The sequence below is a fragment of the Anomaloglossus baeobatrachus genome, chromosome 6 (genome assembly GCF_048569485.1).
Source record: "Anomaloglossus baeobatrachus isolate aAnoBae1 chromosome 6, aAnoBae1.hap1, whole genome shotgun sequence".
NCBI lineage: Eukaryota > Metazoa > Chordata > Amphibia > Anura > Aromobatidae > Anomaloglossus > Anomaloglossus baeobatrachus.
The window spans coordinates 578073932-578096680 of record NC_134358.1 but is presented as its reverse complement, the minus strand read 5'-3'; the positions used below and the strand labels follow the sequence as shown (position 1 = coordinate 578096680).

The 22749-nt window shown below is 49.5% G+C and overlaps 1 protein-coding gene across 19 annotated transcripts in view; it reads left to right on the top strand.

Moving 5' to 3' along the window:
• OBSCN (obscurin, cytoskeletal calmodulin and titin-interacting RhoGEF) overlaps window positions 1-22749 on the top strand; it is an 882373-nt gene that overhangs the window by 452349 nt on the left and 407275 nt on the right. For 18 of the 19 annotated variants that reach the window (XM_075315914.1, XM_075315911.1, XM_075315913.1 and 15 more), the window contains 5 exons: window positions 8886-9158; window positions 9849-10121; window positions 13823-14110; window positions 20946-21215; window positions 21301-22650. In XM_075315914.1, coding sequence (XP_075172029.1) covers window positions 8886-9158; window positions 9849-10121; window positions 13823-14110; window positions 20946-21215; window positions 21301-22650 — 2454 coding nt within the window. The remainder of the gene's footprint in view (window positions 1-8885; window positions 9159-9848; window positions 10122-13822; window positions 14111-20945; window positions 21216-21300; window positions 22651-22749) is intronic. The other variant, XM_075315905.1, reaches the window with a different exon arrangement.

Genomic DNA, 22749 nt, shown 5'->3' with positions numbered 1-22749 from the left:
AGCGGAGGGAAAAACCTGCAGATGTGCCTGTATAGAGAGCGGAGGGAAAAACCTGCAGATGTGTCTGTATAGAGAGCGGAGGGGAAAACCTGCAGATGTGCCTGTATAGAGAGCGGAGGGAAAAACCTGCAGATGTGTCTGTATAGAGAGCGGAGGAAAAACCTGCAGATGTGTCTATATAGAGAGCGGAGGGGAAAACCTGCAGATGTGTCTGTATAGAGAGCGGAGGGAAAACCCTGCAGATGTGTCTTTATAGAGAGCGGAGGGAAAAACCTGCAGATGTGTCTATATAGAGCGCGGAGGAAAAACCTGCAGATGTGTCTATATAGAGAGCGGAGGAAAAACCTGCAGATGTGTCTGTATAGAGAGCGGAGTGAAACGTCTGGTTTCCACTATGTGTGTACTATAGTGAGTGCAGCTCTGGAGAGCAGGATGCTTCTTTCCAGAGCGTGCACTTTGTCAGCACTACATAGGGTTGTATCTGCTCTTTCGTCTTTCTTATCTGTTCTATTTTCTAATCATCTGTTACTTTTTAACAATTAATCTTTTTTTTATTTTTTTAATTCTTGCATTTCTCATACTACTGATGTGACTGATTCCTCCTCCATTGTCGCTCCTATGCTCTTTTCCAGTTGTAAAACAGAACTACAAGTCCCAGCATGCAGTGCTCCCCGAGAGCCCTTCTGCAGTTTTGCCATATTCACGTTATAACCTATAATCGTCCTGCTAGCTCTGTTTAACCCTTGCTTTTCTGCACATTCTGGGGTGTAATCGCTTCTTCCTTCTGGCTCTTCTTCTGCGGCTTCTCTGTTATTGTCCTACACGTTATGTCTGATCCCAAAACCCCTCGATCATGAGCAATACCCATGTCTGACCCACGGGTGGAGTCAGCGAGCAGGAAAAGCTGCCAAAATCTGACAAAACACGAAAATATCTATAAAAGAAAGAACATTGGAATTTACACAATTTAAGATTATTAGTCTGAATATTTTCCGGATATAAGTAACAGTACCCCTTCCCTAGTGTCTGCAGTACGGGGGCGCCCTCCAGGCCTATTCCCTAGGTCTCTGCCCTCCAAAGTATATAAGATAGTCCTGCCCCCAAAATATATAAGATGGCCCTGCCCCCAAAAAATATAAGATGGCCCTGCCCCCAAAATATATAAGATGGCCCTGCCCCCAAAATATATAAGATGGCCCTGCCCCCAAAATATATAAGATGGTCCTGCCCCCAAAATATATAAGATGGTCCTGCCCCCAAAATATATAAGATGGCCCTGCCCCCAAAATATATAAGATGGTCCTGCCCCCAAAATATATAAGATGGCCCTGCCCCCAAAATATATAAGATGGTCCTGCCCCCAAAATATATAAGATGGTCCTGCCCCCAAAATATATAAGATGGTCCTGCCCCCAAAATATATAAGATGGCCCTGCCCCCAAAATATATAAGATGGCCCTGCCCCCAAGATTAAAGAGATGGTCCTGCCCCCAAAATATATAAGATGGCCCTGCCCCCAAAGTATATAAGATGGTCCTGCCCCCAAAATATATAAGATGGCCCTGCCCCCAAAGTATATAAGATGGTCCTGCCCCAAAATATATAAGATGGTCCTGACCCCAAAATATATAAGATGGACCTGCCCCAAAGTATATAAGATGGCCCTGCCCCCAAAATATATAAGATGGACCTGCCCCAAAGTATATAAGATGGTCCTGCCCCAAAATATATAAGATGGTCCTGACCCCAAAATATATAAGATGGACCTGCCCCAAAGTATATAAGATGGTCCTGACCCCAAAATATATAAGATGGACCTGCCCCAAAGTATATAAGATGGTCCTGACCCCAAAATATATAAGATGGACCTGCCCCAAAGTATATAAGATGGCTCTGCCCCCCTGAAGTACATATGATGGTCCTAACCCCCCCAAAGTATATAAGATGGCTCTTCCCCCTCAAAGTATAAGATGGCCCTGCCCCCAAAAGTATGTAGGATGGTCCTGAAGTGATGACCAAGGGACCACCGCGGTGCAGAGTAAGTTATGGTACCAAACGAGTCCACAGACAAAACAGGGTATGCTATTGCAGGGAATTAACATGTAAGAGTTGCTGGGAACAGGGCAAGGGCTATTTGTGAACAGGGGATAATACACAATTGAGCTGTTTAGCTGGAGTGCCGTACGACTGTCGCCTGAACTATCACAATAGATAACGGCACAAACATCTGCAGATAATATATACTTATACTGCGCTACTCTGTGCTATAACCCACCTGACCGCCACTAATGGGGCCGTGCGGACACCGCACTCTAACTACGGAGGCCTGCACTAAACCTCAACCAGTGCGCACAAGAACAAACTCGCGGTGCTGTCCCGGGAACCGCTCCCCTCGGGGTACAAAGTCCACCTCTCTGGAGCCGAATGGAGGCAGCTTTTTCTTCTCCCGGGTCACAGGGCAGCTGGGCTCATCCGGGCAACATCTTCTCCTGGGTCGGGTACCAACTGAACAAAGTCTGGGTCTTCCCCTCAGGCAACGTCCCGCTTTTCTCTCCACCTGTGGCACAACCACTTCTTCAATCTCCCTCAGCCGAGGTTTCCTCACAGACTCTTTCCCGCACTTTTTCTGTCCGGATTAATCCACGCACAGTCCAGAGGAGGGGAGGCGTCGGCTAGTCCACCTAACACCTGGAACAGGGGACATTGTTGCGTTAATTACCAAAAGTATCTGTTTTTGTTCCTGCCGCCACCAGCAGATTGTTCCTGCACCAACAAACCTTCCATCTATGCCAATACATATAACTACAATACATGTATGACACGCAGAGCTACACTGTAAAGTGGTCCCAAACATACATTATGCTATACACTTTAATACAACACTTAGTAGGAGTGGGGGTCTCCTGACCATCTCCTACAGTCCTGCCCCCCAAAGTATATAAGATGGTCCTGCCCCCGAGCTATATAAGATGGTCCTGACCCATCCCAGTACATAGGATGTTCCTGCCCCTAAAGTATAAAAGATGGCCCTGCCTCGATATATATAAGATGGCCCTGCCCCCCCGAAGCATTTAAGATGACCCTGCCCCCAAAAGTATATAAGATAGCCTTGCCCCCAAAGTATATAAGATAGTCCTGCTTCCCCAAAGTATATGAGATGTCCCTGCCCCCCAAAGTATATGAGATGGCCCTGCCCCCCAAAGTATATAAGATGGTCCTTCTCCCCCAAAGTGTATAAGATGGTCCTGCCGCGTGAAGTATATAAGATGATCCTACTCCCCCAAAGTATAAAAGATGGCCCTGCCCCCAAAGTATACAAGATGGCCCTGCCAAAAAGAATACAAGATGGCCTTGCACCCCAAAGTATATAAGATGGTCCTGCTTCCCCAAAGTATATAAGATGGTCCTGCTTCCCCAAAGTATATAAGATGGTCCTGCTCCCCCAAAGTATATGAGATGTCCCTGCCCCCAAAAGTATATGAGATGGCCCTGCCCCCAAAGTATACAAGATGGCCCTGCCAAAAAGAATACAAGATGGCCTTGCACCCCAAAGTATATAAGATGGTCCTGCTTCCCCAAAGTATATAAGATGGTCCTGCTTCCCCAAAGTATATAAGATGGTCCTGCTCCCCCAAAGTATATGAGATGTCCCTGCCCCCAAAAGTATATGAGATGGCCCTGCCCCCCAAAGTATATAAGATGGCCCTGCCCCCCAAAGTATATAAGATGGTCCTGCTCCCCCAAAGTATAAAAGATGGCCTTGCCCCCCAAAGTATATAAGAATGTCCTGCTTCCCCAAAGTATATAAGATGGTCCTGCTTCCCCAAAGTATAAAAGATGGCCCTGCTCCCCCAAAGTATAAAAGATGGCCCTACTCCCCCAAAGTATATAAGATGGTCCTGCTTCCCCAAAGTATATAAGATGGTCCTGCTTCCCCAAAGTATAAAGGATAGCCCTGCTTCCCCAAAGTATATAAGATGGTCCTGCTTCCCCAAAGTATATAAGATGGCCCTGCTTCCCCAAAGTATAAAGGATAGCCCTGCTTCCCCAAAGTATAAAAGATGGCCCTGCTCCCCCAAAGTATATAAGATGGTCCTGCTTCCCCAAAGTATATAAGATGGTCCTGCTTCCCCAAAGTATATAAGATGGTCCTGCTTCCCCAAAGTATATAAGATGGTCCTGCTTCCCCAAAGTATAAAGGATAGCCCTGCTCCCCCAAAGTATAAAAGATGGTCCTGCTTCCCCAAAGTATAAAAGATGGCCCTGCTTCCCCAAAGTATATAAGATGGCCCTGCTCCCCCAAAGTATATAAGATGGTCCTGCTTCCCCAAAGTATAAAGGATAGCCCTGCTTCCCCAAAGTATAAAAGATGGCCCTGCTCCCCCAAAGTATAAAAGATGGTCCTGCTCCCCCAAAGTATAAAAGATGGCCCTGCTTTCCCAAAGTATATAAGATGGTCCTGCTTCCCCAAAGTATATAAGATGGTCCTGCTTCCCCAAAGTATATAAGATGGTCCTGCTCCCCCAAAGTATAAAAGATGGCCCTGCCCCCCAAAGTATATAAGATGGTACTCCCCCAAAGTATATAAGATGGCCCTGCCCCCCAAAGTATATAAAATGCCTTTGTCCCCCAAAGTATACAAGATGGACCTGCCCCCCTGAAAGTACGATATATAAGATGGTTCTACCCCCTAAAATACGTATATAAGATGGTTCTGCCCCCAAAGTATATAGGATGACCCTGCCCCCCCAAAGTATATAAGATGGCCCTGCCTACCTGAAGTATATAAGGTGGTCCTGCCCCTGAAGTATATAAGGTGGTCCTGCCCCTGAAGTACATAAGATGTTCCTGTCTCCTCCCAGTGCATAGTATAGTCCTGCTGCTCAAAGTACTGTATATAAGATGGTCCTGCCCCACAAACTATGTAATTGAGTCACACAGACATAGCGGCCCAGGCCAAGGTCAATCCTACAGTCACTCACACAGACATGGTGACCCGAGCCGAGGTCAATCCTTCAGTCACACAGATATGGTGAAACAAGCCGAGGTCAGTCCTTCTGTCACACAGATATGGTGAAACAAGCCGAGGTCAGTCCTTCTGTCACACAGACATGGTGAAACAAGCCGAGGTCAGTCCTTCTGTCACACAGACATGGTGAAACAAGCCGAGGTCAGTCCTTCTGTCACACAGACATGGTGAAACAAGCCGAGGTCAGTCCTTCTGTCACACAGACATGGTGAAACAAGCCGAGGTCAGTCCTTCTGTCACACAGACATGGTGAAACAAGCCGAGGCCAGTCCTTCAGTCACACAGACATGGTGAAACAAGCCGAGGTCAGTCCTTCTGTCACACAGACATGGTGAAACAAGCCGAGGCCAGTCCTTCTGTCACACAGACATGGTGAAACAAGCCGAGGTCAGTCCTTCTGTCACACAGACATGGTGAAACAAGCCGAGGCCAGTCCTTCAGTCACACAGACATGGTGAAACAAGCCGAGGTCAGTCCTTCTGTCACACAGACATGGTGAAACAAGCCGAGGTCAGTCCTTCTGTCACACAGACATGGTGAAACAAGCCGAGGTCAGTCCTTCTGTCACACAGACATGGTGAAACAAGCCGAGGCCAGTCCTTCAGTCACACAGACATGGTGAAACAAGCCGAGGCCAGTCCTTCAGTCACACAGACATGGTGAAACAAGCCGAGGCCAGTCCTTCAGTCACACAGGCATAGCAAGCTGAGCCGAGCTCAGTCCTTCAGTCACATAGGCATAGCAACCCGAGTCGAGGTCAGTCTTTAGGGTGCTTTACATGCTGCGACATCGCTAACAATATATCGTCGGGGTCACGGTGTTTTGTGACGCACATCCGGCGTCATTAGCGACATCGCAGCGTGTGACAGCTAGGAGCGACGATCAACGATCGCAAAAACGTCAAAAATCGTTGATTGTTGACACGTCGCTCCTTTTCATAATATCGTTGGTGGTGCATACTGCTGGTTGTTCGTCGTTCCTGCGGCATCACACATCGCTATGTGTGACACCGCAGGAACGACGAACATCTCCTTACCTGCGTCCACCGGCAATGAGGAAGGAAGGAGGTGGGCGGCATGTCCCGGCCGCTCATCTTCGCCCCTCCTCTGCTATTGGGTGGCCGCTTAGTGACACCGCTGTGACGCCGAACGAACCTCCCCTTTAAAGGAGAGATTGTTTGGTGTTTCCAGCGACGTCGCTAAGCAGGTATGTGCGTGTGAGGCTGCCATAGCGATATTGTTCGCTACAGCAGCGATCACCCCCATGACGAAACAGCGACGTGGGCAGGTGCTATCGCGCACGACATCGCTAGCTATCGCTAGCGATGTCGCAGCGTGTAACGCACCCTTTTCAGTGACATAGGCATCGCAACTCGAGCCGAGGTCAGTCCCTCAGTCACACAGACATGGTGAAAAAAGCCGAGGCCAATCCTTCAGTCATACAGACATGGTGAAAAAATCCGAGGTCAGTCCTTCAGTCATACAGACATGGTGAAAAAAGCCGAGGTCAGTCCTTCAGTCAAACACACATGGTGAAAAAAGCCGAGGTCAGTCCTTCAGTCAAACACACATGGCGGCCCAAGCTAAGGTCAGTCCCTCAGTCATACAGACATAGAGGCCTTAGCTGAGGTCAGTCCTTCAGGCATACAGACATGGATGCCAGAGCTGAGGTCATTCCTTCAGTGACACAGATATAGCGGCCCGGACCGAGGTCAGTCCTTCAGTCAAACAGACATAACAACCCGAGCTGAGGTCAGTCAAACACACATGGCGGCCCAAGCTAAGGTCAGTCCCCCAGTCATACAGACATAGAGGCCTTAGCTGAGGTCAGTCCTTCAGTCATACAGACATGGCGGCCCAAGCTAAGGTCAGTCCTTCAGTCATACAGACATAGAGGCCTTAGCTGAGGTCAGTCCTTCAGTCATACAGACATGGTGAAAAAAGCCGAGGTCAGTCCTTCAGTCAAACACACATGGCGGCCCAAGCTAAGGTCAGCCCCTCAGTCATACAGACATAGAGGCCTTAGCTGAGGTCAGTCCTTCAGTCATACAGACATGGTTCCCAAGCCGAGGCCAGTCCTTCAGTCATACAGACATAGAGGCCTTAGCTGAGGTCAGTCCTTCAGTCATACAGACATAGAGGCCTTAGCTGAGGTCAGTCCTTCAGTCATACAGACATGGTTCCCAAGCCGAGGTCGGTCCTTCAGTTGCAGGATGCAGCCGGCCCCTTATGATAAAAGTAGGGGTAACACAGATGCAGAATACCGATGAGACAGACACTCTCAACCTACCAAGTCATGGAGGGGGTGGTTGCTGGTATTAAACATGCACACTAATAAGGTTTTACATAGGGCGCCAGTCACACAGGTACGTGCAATGCACAGTGTCTGGCTTACAGCTTATTATTGATGCTCTTACATTAGATCAGGGGGGCTGCCCAGCACTATATGGCTGGTGGCTTTTTTTCTGGTGAGTTTTTTGATTTTTCAGTCCCTCAGTCACATGGACATGGAGGCCCAAGCCAAGGTCAGTCCTTATCAAGCAATGAGCTTGATCGCTACAAAGTTGCAAAGGTTTGAACAGAGGTAGATGGTTGGTTGACGAGCTATCACTAGTAAGTGGCAAACCCTTCAGCAGCACTTCCTACACATGGACAAAATATCTGTTGTCTTCTTCACAGTGCAGCACAACACATCTGCACTCATGGCCAAGGACCCCTCCCATGGTTCTCCCTCCGAGTAGCAGTATTATTATTATTTTATTATTATTATTATTTATTATTATAGCGCCATCAATTCCATGGCGCTTTACATGTGAAAGGGGTGTACATAATAGGGACAAGTACAATAATCATAAACAATACAAGGCACAGACAGGTACAGGAGGGGAGAGGTCCCTGCCCGCGAGGGCTCACAGTCTACAAGGGATAGGTGAGGATACAGTAGGTTTGGGTAGAGTTGATTGTGCGGTGCTGTATCAGACTGAGGGTTACAGCAGGTTGTAGGCTTGTCGGAAGAGGTGGGTCTTCAGGTTCCTTTTGAAGCTTGTCAAGGTAGGCGAGAGTCTGATGTGTTGTGGCAGAGCATTCCATATGGGGAGTAAGGGGGAGGCACGGGAGAAATGTTGGATGCGATGGTGGGAAGAGGAGATGAGAGGGGAGTAGAGAAGATCTTGTGAGGATCGAAGGTTACGTGCAGGTAAGTACCGGGAGACTAGGCCAGAGATGTAGGGAGGAGACAGGTTGTGGATGGCCTTGTAGGTCATGGTTAGGGTTTTGAACTGGAGTCGTTGGGCAATGGGAAGCCAGTGAAGGGATTGGCAAAGAGGAGAGGTCGGGAGTAGCGGGGGGAAAGGTGGATCAGTCGGGCAGCATAGTTTAGAATAGATTGTAGGGGTGCGAGACTGTTAGAACGGAGGCCACAGAGCAGGAGGTTGCAATAATCCAGACGGGAGATAATAAGGGAGATAATAAGCAGTATCCTCCAGTGTCTTTGGTTTGGCAATTTGCACCCTTCCAGCATACTCAGTCACTCATGTATGTGGCTGTCTGTGATGGGCTAATTCTCTTCACACTTCTTGTGGGACAACCCTCAGAGTCAGGAATAGTCCTGTCTGCTCCATTCTGTGGTAGCCACCCTCACCCCCTCTCTGTAATGGCAGCTTTCTCATCCAGGAGGTCTTATCTCTTTCTCCTGGGGCAGACTACACAAACTGCAGTGCAGGCTGGAAAGTCTTACATGTTCCTTTATTGCCCGCTAAGCTTACACCGTCACCGACCATCAGTAATGCATTATAATGTGAAGTTTGTTGCGCTCCGGTTGATCTGGCTGATCAGTCGATGTTTTTGTTTTCCTCTAGAGAAGAATACAATATTGCAGGGTCTTGAGAACGTGGAAGCTCTGGAGGGTGGAGAGGCTCTTTTTGAGTGCTACTTGGCTAAGCCGGAGTGCTATAACTACAACTGGCTGGTTGATGATGATCCGGCCAAGTCCTCCGACAGCGTGGAGATGGTTTACTTCGAGAACGGCCGCAGACATCTGCTCCTGCTGAAGAACCTGAGGGCGGAGGACAGCTGCAGGGTGACATTCATGGCTGGGGACGCCGTGTCGTCAGCTTTCCTGAGTGTGCGAGGTGAGGAGAGCGATGACTATCTGTCCCTGAAGCTTCCTCTGCTGTGGTCTGGGATATTGGGGGATGATGGAGGTTGGTGTGTGTCAATGGAGCACAATAGGAACTGTTTTAGGACTCATAATCTATAAAGTAATAATGGCTGGTGAGGTTTTAATAAGATTAATAAAGACCTAAATCTCTACGGGACACCCATCCCCATTCTGCCATCTCCAGGGGCCTACCTGACATGTAGATGCTCAGACCTGACATCTGCACGCTGACTCTCTTCTCAGACCTGACATGTGGACGCTCAGACCTGACATGTGAATGCTGCCTCTCCTCTCAGACCTGACATTAGGCTCTTTCCTCTCAGACCTGACAAGTGGACGCTGACCCTCGGCCCTGACGCATGGACGCTGACCTTCGGCCCTGATGCATGGACTCTGACCTTCGTCCTTGACGCGTGGACTCTGACCTTCGGCCCTGACGCGTGGACTCTGACCTTTGGCCCTGACGCGTGTTCTCTGACCTTCAGCCCTGACGTGTGGACTATGACCTTCAGCCCTGACACGTGCACTCTGACCCTCGGCCCTGACTCGTTGACTTTTACCCTATGTGGACTCTGACCTTCAGCCCTGATGTGTTGACTCTGATGGTTAAACTAGGTGTATGGTCGCCACCTTTTAGACCCTGCTATCTGTTTGATCACAGGGTGGCGTCTGGATGTTGTGAAGCCCCCTGATGACATGGAGGTGGTTGCTGGTGAGCGGGCATCATTTACCTGTGTGCTCAGTGAAGCAGTTCCAGTCAATGAGACTTCCTGGTACTTTAATGGCGCCCCCATCCAGCCTGATGAGAACTGGTCCATGCATGTGGACGGGAACCAGTACAAGCTTCTCCTGAAAGACGCCCAGAGCCATCACTCCGGGGAGGTGGCCTTTGCTTCCAGAGATGTCGTGGTTTCTGCCAAACTTATTGTTCTAGGTAAGAGTTTCCATCTGAGACCTTCACATTGAGGATCTTCATCTCATAGAGGGCCCATAAGAGGCGGGGGACTGACATAACTTCTTGATAGTCTTCTCTCCTACGTGCAATATTTCTTATTGATAATTATGTGGAATTTTGCAGGTTCCATAAAGGCACAATCGTAAATGAAGTCACGTAGAGGGGGAATCTATTTGGTTCCTCATGAAACACTTGCCCCCCAGCCCCTCACCTATCAATGTATATGTGGCAGGATGAGTGAAGGGTGATCTTCTTCTACGGAGGCTCTTCTACAGTATAGATTAGGAGTGGAGGCTCTTCTACAGTATAGATGAGGAATGGAGGGTCAAAGGCTCTTTTACAGTATAGACGAGGAGTGGTGTTTCGGAGGCTCCTTTACAGTATAGATGAGGAGTAGAGGGTCGGAAGGATCTTCTACATTGTAGGGGAGGAAGGGGCAGAGGGTCTTTATATTAGAGGAATGGACGGTCGAAGGCTCTTCTACAGTATACATGAGGATTGGCGTTGTAGAGGCTCTTCTACAGTATAGATGAGGAGTGGAGGGTCGGAGGCTCTTCTACAGTATAGATGAGGAGTGGAGGGTCGGAGGCTCTCCTACGGTATAGATGAGGAGTGAAGAGTCGGAGGCTCGTTTACAGTATAGATAAGGAGTGGAGGGTCAAAGACTCATATACAGTATAGATGAGGAGTGGAGGGACGGAGGCTTTTCTACAGTATTGGGAAGAGAGGAGGCTCTTCTACAGTATAGATGAGTAGTGGAGGGGCGGAGGCTCTTCTACAGTATTGGGACGGGATGAGGCTCTTTTACAGTATAGATGAGAAGTGGAGGGGCAGAGGCTCTTTTACAGTATAAATGAGGAATGGAGGGGCAGAGACTCTTCTGCAGTATTGGGAAAGTGAGAGGCTCTTCTCCAGTATAGGTGAGAAGTGGAGGATCGAAAGCTCTTCTACAGTATAGTTGAGTGGAAGGGTAGAGGCTCTACTACAGTATTGGAAAAGGGTGAGGCTCTTCTGCAGTATAGATGAGAAATGGAGGGTCGAAGGCTCTTTTACAGTATAGATGAGGAATGGAGGGTCGGAGGCTCTTCTACAGTATAGTTGAAGAGTAGAGTTGTGGAGGCTCTTCTACAGTATAGATGCGAAGTGGAAGATTGGAGGCTCTTGTACAGAATAGATGAGGATTGGACAGTTGGACGCTCTTCTACAGTATTGGGAAGGGGGGAGGTTCTTCTGCATTACAGATGAGAAGTGGAGGGTCGAAGTCTCTTCTACAGAGTAGATGAGGAGTGGAGAGTCAAAGGCTCTTCTACAGAATAGATGAGGAGTGGAGAGTTGGAGGCCCTTCTACAGGATAGGGAAGGCTCTTCTACAGAATAGATGAGGAGTGGAGAGGCGGAGGCTCTTCTACAGTCTACATGAGGGGTGGAGGCTCTTCTACAGTATAGATGAGGATCGGAGTTGTGGAGGCTCTTCTACAGTTTGATGAGGAGTGGAGGGTCAAAGGCTCTTCTACAGTATAGAGGGGGTTTCTACTGTATAATATAGGGGAAGGGAGGAGGCTTTTCTAAAGCACGGGGCAGGGGGTGGAGGGTCTTCTTGTACAGTATAGGGGAGAGGGTGGGGATCTTTTGTACAGTATGGGGGAGTGGGTAGAGGGTATTTTTGTACAGTATAGGAGAGTGGGTGCAGGGTCTTGTACAGTGTGGGGGAAGGGGATGAGGGTCTTCTTGTACAGTATAGGAGAGGGGGTGGAGGATCTTCTTGTCTTGTACAGTATGGGGGGCAGAGAGTGTTCTTGTACAGTGGCGGGCCAAAGGGTATTCTACAGTACAGAGAGGGTAGACTCAGCTATATTATAAAGGATGGGGTGGAGGGTCTTGTACAGTATAGCGGATGGGGCGGAAGGTCTTGTACAGAGTGACGGGGTCCTTCTCCCAAATGACACAATCAACAGAGCGAGGATTAGTGAGCAATCCAAAGCATATTTATTCCATGCAATCCAAAATGTCCATCAAATAATCCACCATACAGTGGGTAAAATATTCCAATAATGGCATAAATGTCCCGGGGATGAGTCACAATCCTCCAGCAGTCCTTTTCCAGGCAAATGGGGTGTCTCAGTCTCTCTGGGGTGATAGCCTCTACTCAGAGGATCAATCTTCGTCCTTCTCTCTTCTCCATCTCAGCCAGACTGACCAATCCCCCAGGTAAGCAGAGAGTTTACAGTAGGTGGATCCCAGGCCCCTCCCCCAGACTTAGGGACAGGAACACTACAGGGGGTAATTACCTACGGACAATACAATGTACACACAAGCAATACAAATAATGGACAGTGAACCAAGCGTAAAATACGAACCTACACAACATGATACACAGTACACCATATCCCACCATCACATACAGTATAGCGGATGGGGCGAAGGGTCTTCTTGTACAGTATAGGGGAGGGAGGGAGGGTTTTCTTTTATAGAAGACAGGGTGGAGGGTCTCTCACAGTATAGTGGATATGGGCAGAAAGTCATCTTCTCCAGTATAGAGGAGGTGGGCAGGCTTTTCTTCAGTTCAGGGTTGTAGGCTGGAAGGTGGTCTTCCGAGATGGAGAGGTGCAGTTCGGTGGCAGTTATGATGCCTTGGGTGGGGTAGGATGTTCTGGTGTCAGAGGGTGGTCTTCCGCGATAGAGAAGTGCAGTTCGGTGATGGTTATGCTGCCTCTGGTGGGGTGTGATGTGCTGATTCTGAAGGGTGGTCTTCCACGGTGTAGAGGTGCAGTTTGGTGGTAATTATGTCGACTTGGGTCAGGTGGGTTGTGCTGATTCCGGAGGGTGGTCTTCCTCGGTGCAGAGATGCAGTTCATTGGTAGTTATGCTGCCTCGGGTTGAGTAGAGTGTGCTGATTCCGGAGGGTTGTCATCCGCGATGCAGAGGTTCAGTTCGTTGGTAGATTTGCTGCCTCAGGTGGGGTGTGCGGATTCTGGTGGATGGTCTTCCGCTGTGTAGAGGTGCAATTCGGTGGTAGTTCTGCCGCCTTGGGTGGTGTTGGGTGTGTTGATTCCGGAGGGTGGTCTTCCGCGGTGTAGAGGTTCAATTCGATGTTAGTTATGCCGCTTTGGGTTGGGTAGGGTGTGCTTATTCTGGGAGGTGGTCTTCCGCGATGCAGCGGTGCAGTTCGGTGGTATTTCTGCTGCCTCGGATGGGGTAGGGTGTGCTGATTCTGGAGGGTGGTTTTCCTCGGTGCAGAGGTGCAGTTCAGTGGTAGTTCTGCCGCCTCAGGTGGGGTGGGATGTGCTAATTCCAGAGCGTGGTCTTCCGCGGTGCAGAGTTGCAGTTCGGTGGTCATTATGCCGCTTCAGGTAGGGTGGGGTGTGCCAATTCTGGAAAGTGCTTTCCCGTGGTGTAGAGGTGCAGTTTGGTGGTAGTTCTGCCTCCTGGGGTGGGATGTGCTGATTCCGGAGGGTTTTCTTCCACGGTGCAGAGGTGCAGTTCGGTGGTAGTTCTGCTGCCTCGGGTGGGGTGTGCTGATTCTGGAGGGTGGTCTTTTTTTGCTGCCTTGCGTGGAGTAAAATGTGCTGATTCCAGGGGAGTCAAGGCTGTTGCTCTGAGCGCTCTTCTCCACTGTTGGCCTGTGTTCTGGTGCCATCTGCTCATGCCATATTCTTGATTTCGTGACCCTTGTGCCTTTAGCCCTTCCTGACCCACCAGAAGACCCTGAGATTGTGAGTAAGACCAGCGGCTCGCTGACCTTGTCCTGGTTCACGCCCCTGAGTGATGGCGGGGCTCCAGTGGTTGGATATAATGTTGAGATGAAGCCCCCTGGGGGTGACTGGCAGCAATGCAACATGGAAATCATACAGAGTATGGAATATCGTGTCCAAAACCTGAAGCCGGGGGAGCCCTACCGATTCCGCATCTCCTCCATTAACAAACTGGGCATAGGTGAACCGGTTCACCTCCCGCAGACGGTGCAGCTAGGTGAGGACCCGCCGCTTCACAGCTACAAGCCGTGTGCAGACGCTGCCGCCTGCATGGCTGTATGAGCGATCGAAGCCTACAAGCTGAAGTGAGGGGGTCAAACACTGACTTTAGCCTGCGTCTCAAATTCCCAAATCCTCAGTTATCTCTAGCTTTAACTTCCATCATAGTTCTGCTATTACATCATGTCTAATACACATCTGGAGCTGCGGTCATAATTCTGCTCTTCCATCACATCCGAAGATATCTACAGCTATATTCACTTTTCTGCTGGCTTCTGCTCATAATCCATCAAAGAACTGTACCACTCCTGACTAGATATCTGAGATAGCAGGAACTGCAGTATAATGTGAGGTCCTGACAGAGCATGCTCCCTACAGACACTGAACCAGCAGGACCTGCAGTATAATGTGAGGTCCTGCCAGAGCATGCTCCCTACAGACACTGAACCAGCAGGACCCGCAGTATAATGTGAGGTCCTGACAGAGCATGCAACCTACAGACACTGAACCAGCAGGAACTGCAGTATAATGTGAGGTCCTGACAGAGCATGCAACCTACAGACACTGAACCAGCAGGAACTGCAGTATAATGTGAGGTCCTGACAGAGCATGCAACCTACAGACACTGAACCAGCAGGAACTGCAGTATAATGTGAGGTCCTGCCAGAGCATGCAACCTACAGACACTGAACCAGCAGGAACTGCAGTATAATGTGAGGTCCTGCCAGAGCATGCTCCCTACAGACACTGAACCAGCAGGAACTGCAGTATAATGTGAGGTCCTGCCAGAGCATGCTCCCTACAGACACTGAACCAGCAGGACCTGCAGTATAATGTGAGGTCCTGACAGAGCATGCAACCTACAGACACTGAACCAGCAGGAACTGCAGTATAATGTGAGGTCCTGACAGAGCATGCAACCTACAGACACTGAACCAGCAGGAACTGCAGTATAATGTGAGGTCCTGCCAGAGCATGCTCCCTACAGACACTGAACCAACAGGACCTGCAGTATAATGTGAGGTCCTGTCAGAGCATGCAACCTACAGACACTGAACCAGCAGGAACTGCAGTATAATGTGAGGTCCTGCCAGAGCATGCAACCTACAGACACTGAACCAGCAGGACCTGCAGTATAATGTGAGGTCCTGCCAGAGCATGCAACCTACAGACACTGAAACAGCAGGAACTGCAGTATAATGTGAGGTCCTGCCAGAGCATGCTCCCTACAGACACTGAACCAGCAGGAACTGCAGTATAATGTGAGGTCCTGCCAGAGCATGCTCCCTACAGACACTGAACCAGCAGGACCTGCAGTATAATGTGAGGTCCTGCCAGAGCATGTTCCCTACAGACACTGAACCAGCAGGACCTGCAGTATAATGTGAGGTCCTGCCAGAGCATGCAACCTACAGACACTGAACCAGCAGGAACTGCAGTATAATGTGAGGTCCTGCCAGAGCATGCTCCCTACAGACACTGAACCAGCAGGAACTGCAGTATAATGTGAGGTTCTGCCAGAGCATGCAACCTACAGACACCGAACCAGCAGGAACTGCAGTATAATGTGAGGTCCTGCCAGAGCATGCAACCTACAGACACTGAACCAGCAGGAACTGCAGTATAATGTGAGGTCCTGCCAAAGCATGCAACCTACAGACACTGAAACAGCAGGAACTGCAGTATAATGTGAGGTTCTGCCAGAGCATGCTCCCTACTGGCACTGAAACAGTAGGAACTGCATTATAATGTGAAGTTCTGCCAGAGCATGCTCCTTACAGATGCTGAACCAGCAGGAACTGCAGCAAAATGTGAAGTTCTGCCAGAGCATGCTCCCTACAGACACTGAACTCGCAGGAACTGCAGTATAGTGTGAGGTCCTGCCAGAGCATGCTCCCTACAGACACTGAACTCGCAGGAACAGCAGTGTAATGTGAGGTACTGCAAGAGCATGCTCCCTACAGACACTGAACCAGCAGGAGCTGTAGTATAATGTGAGATCCTGCCAGAGCATGCTCCCTACTGGCACTGAAACAGTAGGAACTGCATTATAATGTGAGGTACTGCCAGAGCATGCTCCTTACAGATGCAGAACCAGCAGGAACTGCAGCAAAATGTTAGGTTCTGCCAAAACATGCAATCTACAGATGGAGAACTAGCAGGAACTGCAGCAAAATGTGAAGTTCTGCCAGAACATGCAACCTACAGACACTGAACCAGCAGAACCTGCAGTATGTGAGATCCTGCCAGAGCATGCTCCCTACAGACACTGAACTAGCAGGAACTGTAGTATAGTGTGAGGTCCTGCTAGAGCATGCTCCCTACGGACACTGGACCAGCAGGAACAGCAGTGTAATGTGAGGTACTGCAAGAGCATGCTCCCTACAGACACTGAACCAGCAGGAGCTGCAGTAAGATGTGAGGTGCTTCAGTGCATGCTCCCTACAGACACTGAACCAGCAGAAGCTGCAGTAAGATGTGAGGTGCTTCCAGTGCGTGCTCACTAATGACACTGAACCAGCAGGAGCTGCAGTAAGATGTGAGGTGCTGCAAGAGCATGCTCCCTACAGACACTGAACCAGCAGGAGCTGCAGTAAGATGTGAGGTGCTTCAGTGCATGCTCCCTACAGACACTGAACCAGCAGAAGCTGCAGTAAGATGTGAGGTGCTTCCAGTGCGTGCTCACTAATGACACTGAACCAGCAGGAGCTGCAGTAAGATGTGAGGTGCTTCCAGTGTGTGCTCCCTACAGACACTGAACCAGCAGGAGCTGCAGTGAGATATGAGGTGCTTCCAGTGCGTGCTCCCTACAGACACTGAACCAGCAGGAGCTGCAGTGAGATGTGAGGTGCTTCCAGTGCGTGCTCCCTAAAGACACTGAACCAGCAGGAGCTGCAGTAAGATGTGAGTTACTTCCAGTGCATGCTCCCTACAGACACTGAACCAGCAGGAGCTGCAGTAAGATGTGAGGTGCTTCCAGTGCATGCTCCCTACAGACACTGAACCAGCAGGAGCTGCAGTAAGATGTGAGGTGCTTCCAGTGCATGCTCCCTACAGACACTGAACCAGCAGGAGCTGCAGTAAGATGTGAGGTGCTTCCAGTGCGTGCTCCCTAAAGACACTGAACCAGCAGGAGCTGCAGTAAGATGTGAGGTGCTTCCAGTGCGTGCTCCCTACAGACACTGAACCAGCAGGAGCTGCAGTAAGATGTGAGTTGCTTCCAGTGCATGCTCCCTACAGACACTGAACCAGCAGGAGCTGCAGTGAGATGTGAGGTGCTTCCAGTGCGTGCTCCCTAAAGACACTGAACCAGCAGGAGCTGCACAGTAAGATGTGAGGTATTTCCAAAGCAAACAGGAAACCAGCAGAACTATGAATGCAACTTTTGGATGTGACTGGAGTTGGATGCAGTAATTCCGCTACTGGCACGTGTAACGCTGCTATCGGACGTGTGGCCCCACTGTTGGACATGTGGCCCTGTTTCCGGGCATGTACCCAACTGTAAGACGTGTGGCCCTGCTGCCGGACATGTGACCCTGCTGTTGGACGTGTGGCCCCGCTGTCGGACATGTGGCCTGGTGTCGGATGTGTGGCCCCGCTGTCGGACATGTGGCCACGGTGTCGGACGTGTGGCCCCGTTGTCGGACGTGTGGCCCCGTTGTCGGACGTGTGGCCCCGTTGTCGGATGTGTGGCCCCGTTGTCGGATGTGTGGCCCCACTGTCGGATGTGTGGCCCCACTGTCGGATGTGTGGACCCACTTTCGAATATGTGGCCTGGTGTCGGACGTGCGGCCCACTGTTAGACATGTGGCCGGGTGTCAGACATTTGGCCCCGCTGCTGGACATGTGGCCCCGCTGTTGGACATATGGTTCCACTGTTGGACGTGTGACCCCGTTGTCGGACGTGTGACCCCGTTGTCGGACGTGTGGCCCCGCTGTCGGATGTGTGGCCCCGCTGTCGGATGTGTGGCCCCGCTGTCGGACATGTGGCCCCGCTGTCGGACATATGGTTCCACTGTCGGACGTGTGACCCCGTTGTCGGATGTGTGGCCCCGCTGTCGGACGTGTGGCCCTGCTGTAGGACGCATGGCCCGCTGTCGGAAATATGGCCCCGCTGTAGTTGTTAGTGGCGGCATCTCTGCTTCCTCTGTGCTGCTTTGGTTGGAGCATTGAAGCTGCGTTTTTCCTTCCCCTGATGGGGGCAGCATGTGTGTAGCTAAGCTCTGCTGCCTGCTCCTGGTTACAGATGGGATGCAGCATCTTTGCATGGCTAAACATTTATTAATAAGTAACTGAAGTTTGTGAACCCCGGAGTGATGGACATAGGCCAGATACTAATAAGGGGGGGTCACATATCGCAGGGTGGGGGCATATATATATACAGTACAGACCAAAAGTTTGGACACACCTTCTCATTTAAAGAGCTTTCTTTATTTTCATGACTCTGAAAATTGTAGATTCACATTGAAGGCATCAAAACTATGAATTATCACATGTGGAATGAAATAAGTAACAAAAAAAGTGTGAAACAATTGAAAATATGTCTTATGTTCTAGGTTCTTCAGTAGCCACCTTTTGCTTTGATTCCTGCTTTGCACACTCTTGGCAGTTTCTTGATGAGCTTCAAGAGGTAGTCACCGGAAATGGTCTTCACTTCACAGGTGCGCCCTGTCAGGGTTAATAAGTGGAATTTCTTGCCGTATAAATGGGGTTGGGGCCATCAGTTGTGTTGTGCAGACGTCTGGTAGATACAGCTGATAGTCCTACTGAATAGACTGTTAGAATTTGTATTATGGCAAGAAAAAAACAGCTAAGTAAAGAAAAACGAGTGGCCATCATTACTTTAAGAAATGAAGGGCAGTCAGTCCGAAAAATTGGGAAAACTTTGAAAGTGTCCCCAAGTGCAGTGGCAAAAACCATCAAATGCTACAAAGAAACTGGCTCACATGAGGAGCGCCCCAGGAAAGGAAGGCCAAGAGTCACCTCTGCTGCGGAGGATAGGTTTATCCGAGTCACCAGCCTCAGAAATCGCAGGTTAACAGCAGCTCAGATTAGAGACCAGGTCAATGCCGCAGGCCTTCATGGTAAAATAGCTGCTAGGAAACCACTGCTAAGGACAGGCAACATGCAAAAGAGACTTGTTTGGGCTAAAGAACAAAAGGAATGGACCTTAGACCAGTGGAAATCTGTGCTTTTGTCGGATGAGTCCAAATTTGAGATTGGATCCAACCACTGTGTCTTTGTAGAAAAGGTGAACGGATGGACTCTACATGGCTGGTTCCCACCGTGAAGCATGGAGGAGGAGGTGTGATGGTGTGGGGGGGCTTTGCTGGTGACACTGTTGGGGATGTATTCAAATTGAAGGCATACAGAACCAGCATGGCTACCACAGCATCTTGCAGCAGCATGCTATTCCATCCGGTTTGCGTTTAGTTGGATCATCATTTATTTTTCAACCGGACAATGACCCCAAACACTCCTCCAGGCTGTGTAAGGGCTATGTGACTAAGAAGGAGAGTGATGGGGTGCTACGCCAGATGACCTGGCCTCCACAGTCACCAGACCTGTACCCGAGATGATTTGGGGTGAGCTGGACCGAAGAGTGAAGGCAAAAGGGCCAACAAGTGCTAAGCATCTCTGGGAACTCCTTCAAGACTATTTCCGGTGACTACCTCCTGAAGCTCATCAAGAGAATGCAAAGAGTGTGCAAAGCAGTAATCAAAGCAAAAGGTGGCGACTGTGAAGAACCTAGAATATAAGACATATTTTCAGTTGTTTCACACTTTTTTGATAAGTATTTCATTCCACATGTGGTAATTCATAGTTTTGATGCCTTCAATATGAATCTACAATTTTCAGTCATGAAAATAAAGAAAACTCTTTGAATGAGAAGGTGTGTCCAAACTTTTGGTCTGTACTTTATACAGGTGGAGGAGGGGCGGTTCATGGTCTACAGTGAGTAAATGGATAAATGTCAGATTTTTATGGAGATGTCATCTTTCCACATCTCCTATTATGGATGTCATGGGGGTCCCATGCCCAAGACCTCCCTGTATAATGCAGAGAAGAGAGCCGTTGATAAGGATGGACTTGGCCTCTCATTTCCAGTCTAGCGGCTGCTGTAGAGGGATGTTTGGTGAACCGGCATCCCTTGACGATCACTGCTGATCACCACGGATTTAGGATCTGAGCCTTGTCTGATCAGCAGGTCCACGGGCCGACCCACAGGATCAGGACTTCAGATGACACATTACAAGAAGTTTCAGAATGGAGCCGACTCTGGCCCGATGTCCTGACACAGCTGTGACGTTGGTTGCAGGACAGGATGTAAAACCCAAAGAAAATGAACCCAGAAGCTTTCATGATGCCATAATGAAGCTTTATGTACAGGAGGCTGGACACAAACCCGGCTAAAATGTAACAGGCCGAAGGTTAATGACCAGAGGTCAGAGGTGACAGTGAGAGGTATTACATATGGGCCAGACATCCGAGAAAAGGGTTAAAGGTCAGAGATGAAGGTCAGAAGTTACAAATGAAGGAGTCAGATGTGAGGGATAGACGTTAGATATGAATATTAGAGGATCAACATGAAGATTAGGGGTTACAGTGGAAGGGTAGGAATAAGTTGAGGGTTAGAGGTCAGAGATTAGGATCAGAGATTATTGTTGATAGTCTTGGGTCAGAGATGAGGATTAGCAGTGATTAGGGATTGGGGGTCAAAGGTGGGGGTCAGAGAAGAAGCTTAGCGGTTTCAGGTGTATCTTGATCTTGTCTGTATATAATAAGACACAGGCATCGGCTTCCAGTCTTAACATTTCGTTTTCCATTTGCAGAACATCCTGTGACTGTTCAACGTCCATTACAACATAAATCTGCGGTCCCTGGAGAGACTCTGCGCCTGGAGTGTGAACTGTCCTCGGAGAGTCGGGATGTTAGCTGGATGAAGGAGAATGAGCCACTGCATCCGGGGAAGAAATACCAGATGATCTCCGAAGGGAAGAAGCAGATCCTGCTCATCCATGACATCTCCACCAGTGACCAAGCCACCTACTCGTGTGTCACCGCCTCGGGCGTCAAGACTTCTGCCACCGTGTCCTTGGGAAGTAAGTGGCTGTTCTTGTTTCTCTATTTCTTGACTTATGGCCATGTCATTCTCCACACATGGTGTTTTCTCTTTTTCTCTCCCAGTACAAACTATCACAGAGCTGGTATCAGTACAAGAGGTTCTTGGTGTCTCCCACGAAAGGGCTGATCATGTCGTTGAGGCAGAAGATAGCTCACAACCCAACCTGCCCCCAGAAGCTGCCCAGGAAGGAGATCTCCATCTCTTATGGGAAGATGTGGCCAAAAAGAGGAGAATGAGCAAGGAACCCACCTTAGATTCCATCCCAGAAGAAAATGAAAAACTGAAGCGTAAAAGGGAGGCTGAGCGTCGAGCAGATTTTTCAGGTTACACTTCTGAAGACGTGGCCAAAACGAGCGAGGCCGACTTCTCCCTTACAAGTTCTGATGATGAGTCCCGGGCTGGGACACCATCTCTGGTCTCATATCTTAAAAAAGCGGGTAAGTCCACGATCACCTATGGGAGTAAGGTCCAGACCGTCTCCGCCAGCAAGTTCTTCAAGCACTTTGAGACCCCAGATGTCACTGAGGGTAAGGAGGAGAAGAAAACTGAACCCATAAAAGAACCTGACTTGTCGGAGATATTTGATGATGATGACCCAGCCATGGACAAGGCAGCTGTGAAGATCCAGGCTGCATTCAAGGGCTATAAGGCAAGAAAGGTGATCAGACAGCAGGAGTGTCCTTTGTTCACTGACACATTCAAAGACTTCTCCGTGGAGCCAGGAGGCACTGTCCACCTCGAGTGTGTGGCCATTAGTAAGAGCGATGTCACAGCTCGATGGTTGAAGGATGGAAAAGAGCTATCTGATGGGCGTCACTACCACATCGATAATTACCCTGATGGGACCTGCTCTCTAATTATCACTGCGGTGGAGCTGCAGGACACGGGGAAATACACATGTGAAGCCTCCAACAAATTTGGTGCAGTATGCCACAGTGCAAAGCTGGTTGTAGGTAGTGGAGAACTAGAGGTTCCCCAAAAACCTATCCCCATCCCACCAAAATCCTCCACAGACAGCGAAACTGAAAGTTCTGGAAGTGACCTGGACGATGCCTTCCGGAAGGCAGGAAGACGACTCCACAAGATCTTCAAGTCTAAATCTTCCCTGGAAATGTCTGAAGAAGAGCTGTTTGTGAGCGCCGATGAGGGCGATCTGCCCCCTGTAGACCATCAGACCTACCGGGAGGACGACAAGTTCATCTACATCAAGTTTGAGGTTATGTCAGAAGCATCAATCGCTGCACACAGATTCCGGGAAATGTTCTCAGCGATGGGAATCAAAGTCAAGATCGATATCCTGGAGCATGGGCCAAAGAAGATTGAACTACGGATCATGAAAGTAGAAACTGGACCCACGGAGCAGCAGAAACTGGAAGCCAAGCAACAGATGACCCTGCTGACGTCAGATACAGGTCAGGGGGGCTGGAATTATTTCACAGATGTCATCCCCAGGGGGCGGGGCTGACAACCTCTTACACATGTATACAGGCTGGTTGTCAGCAGTTATAGAT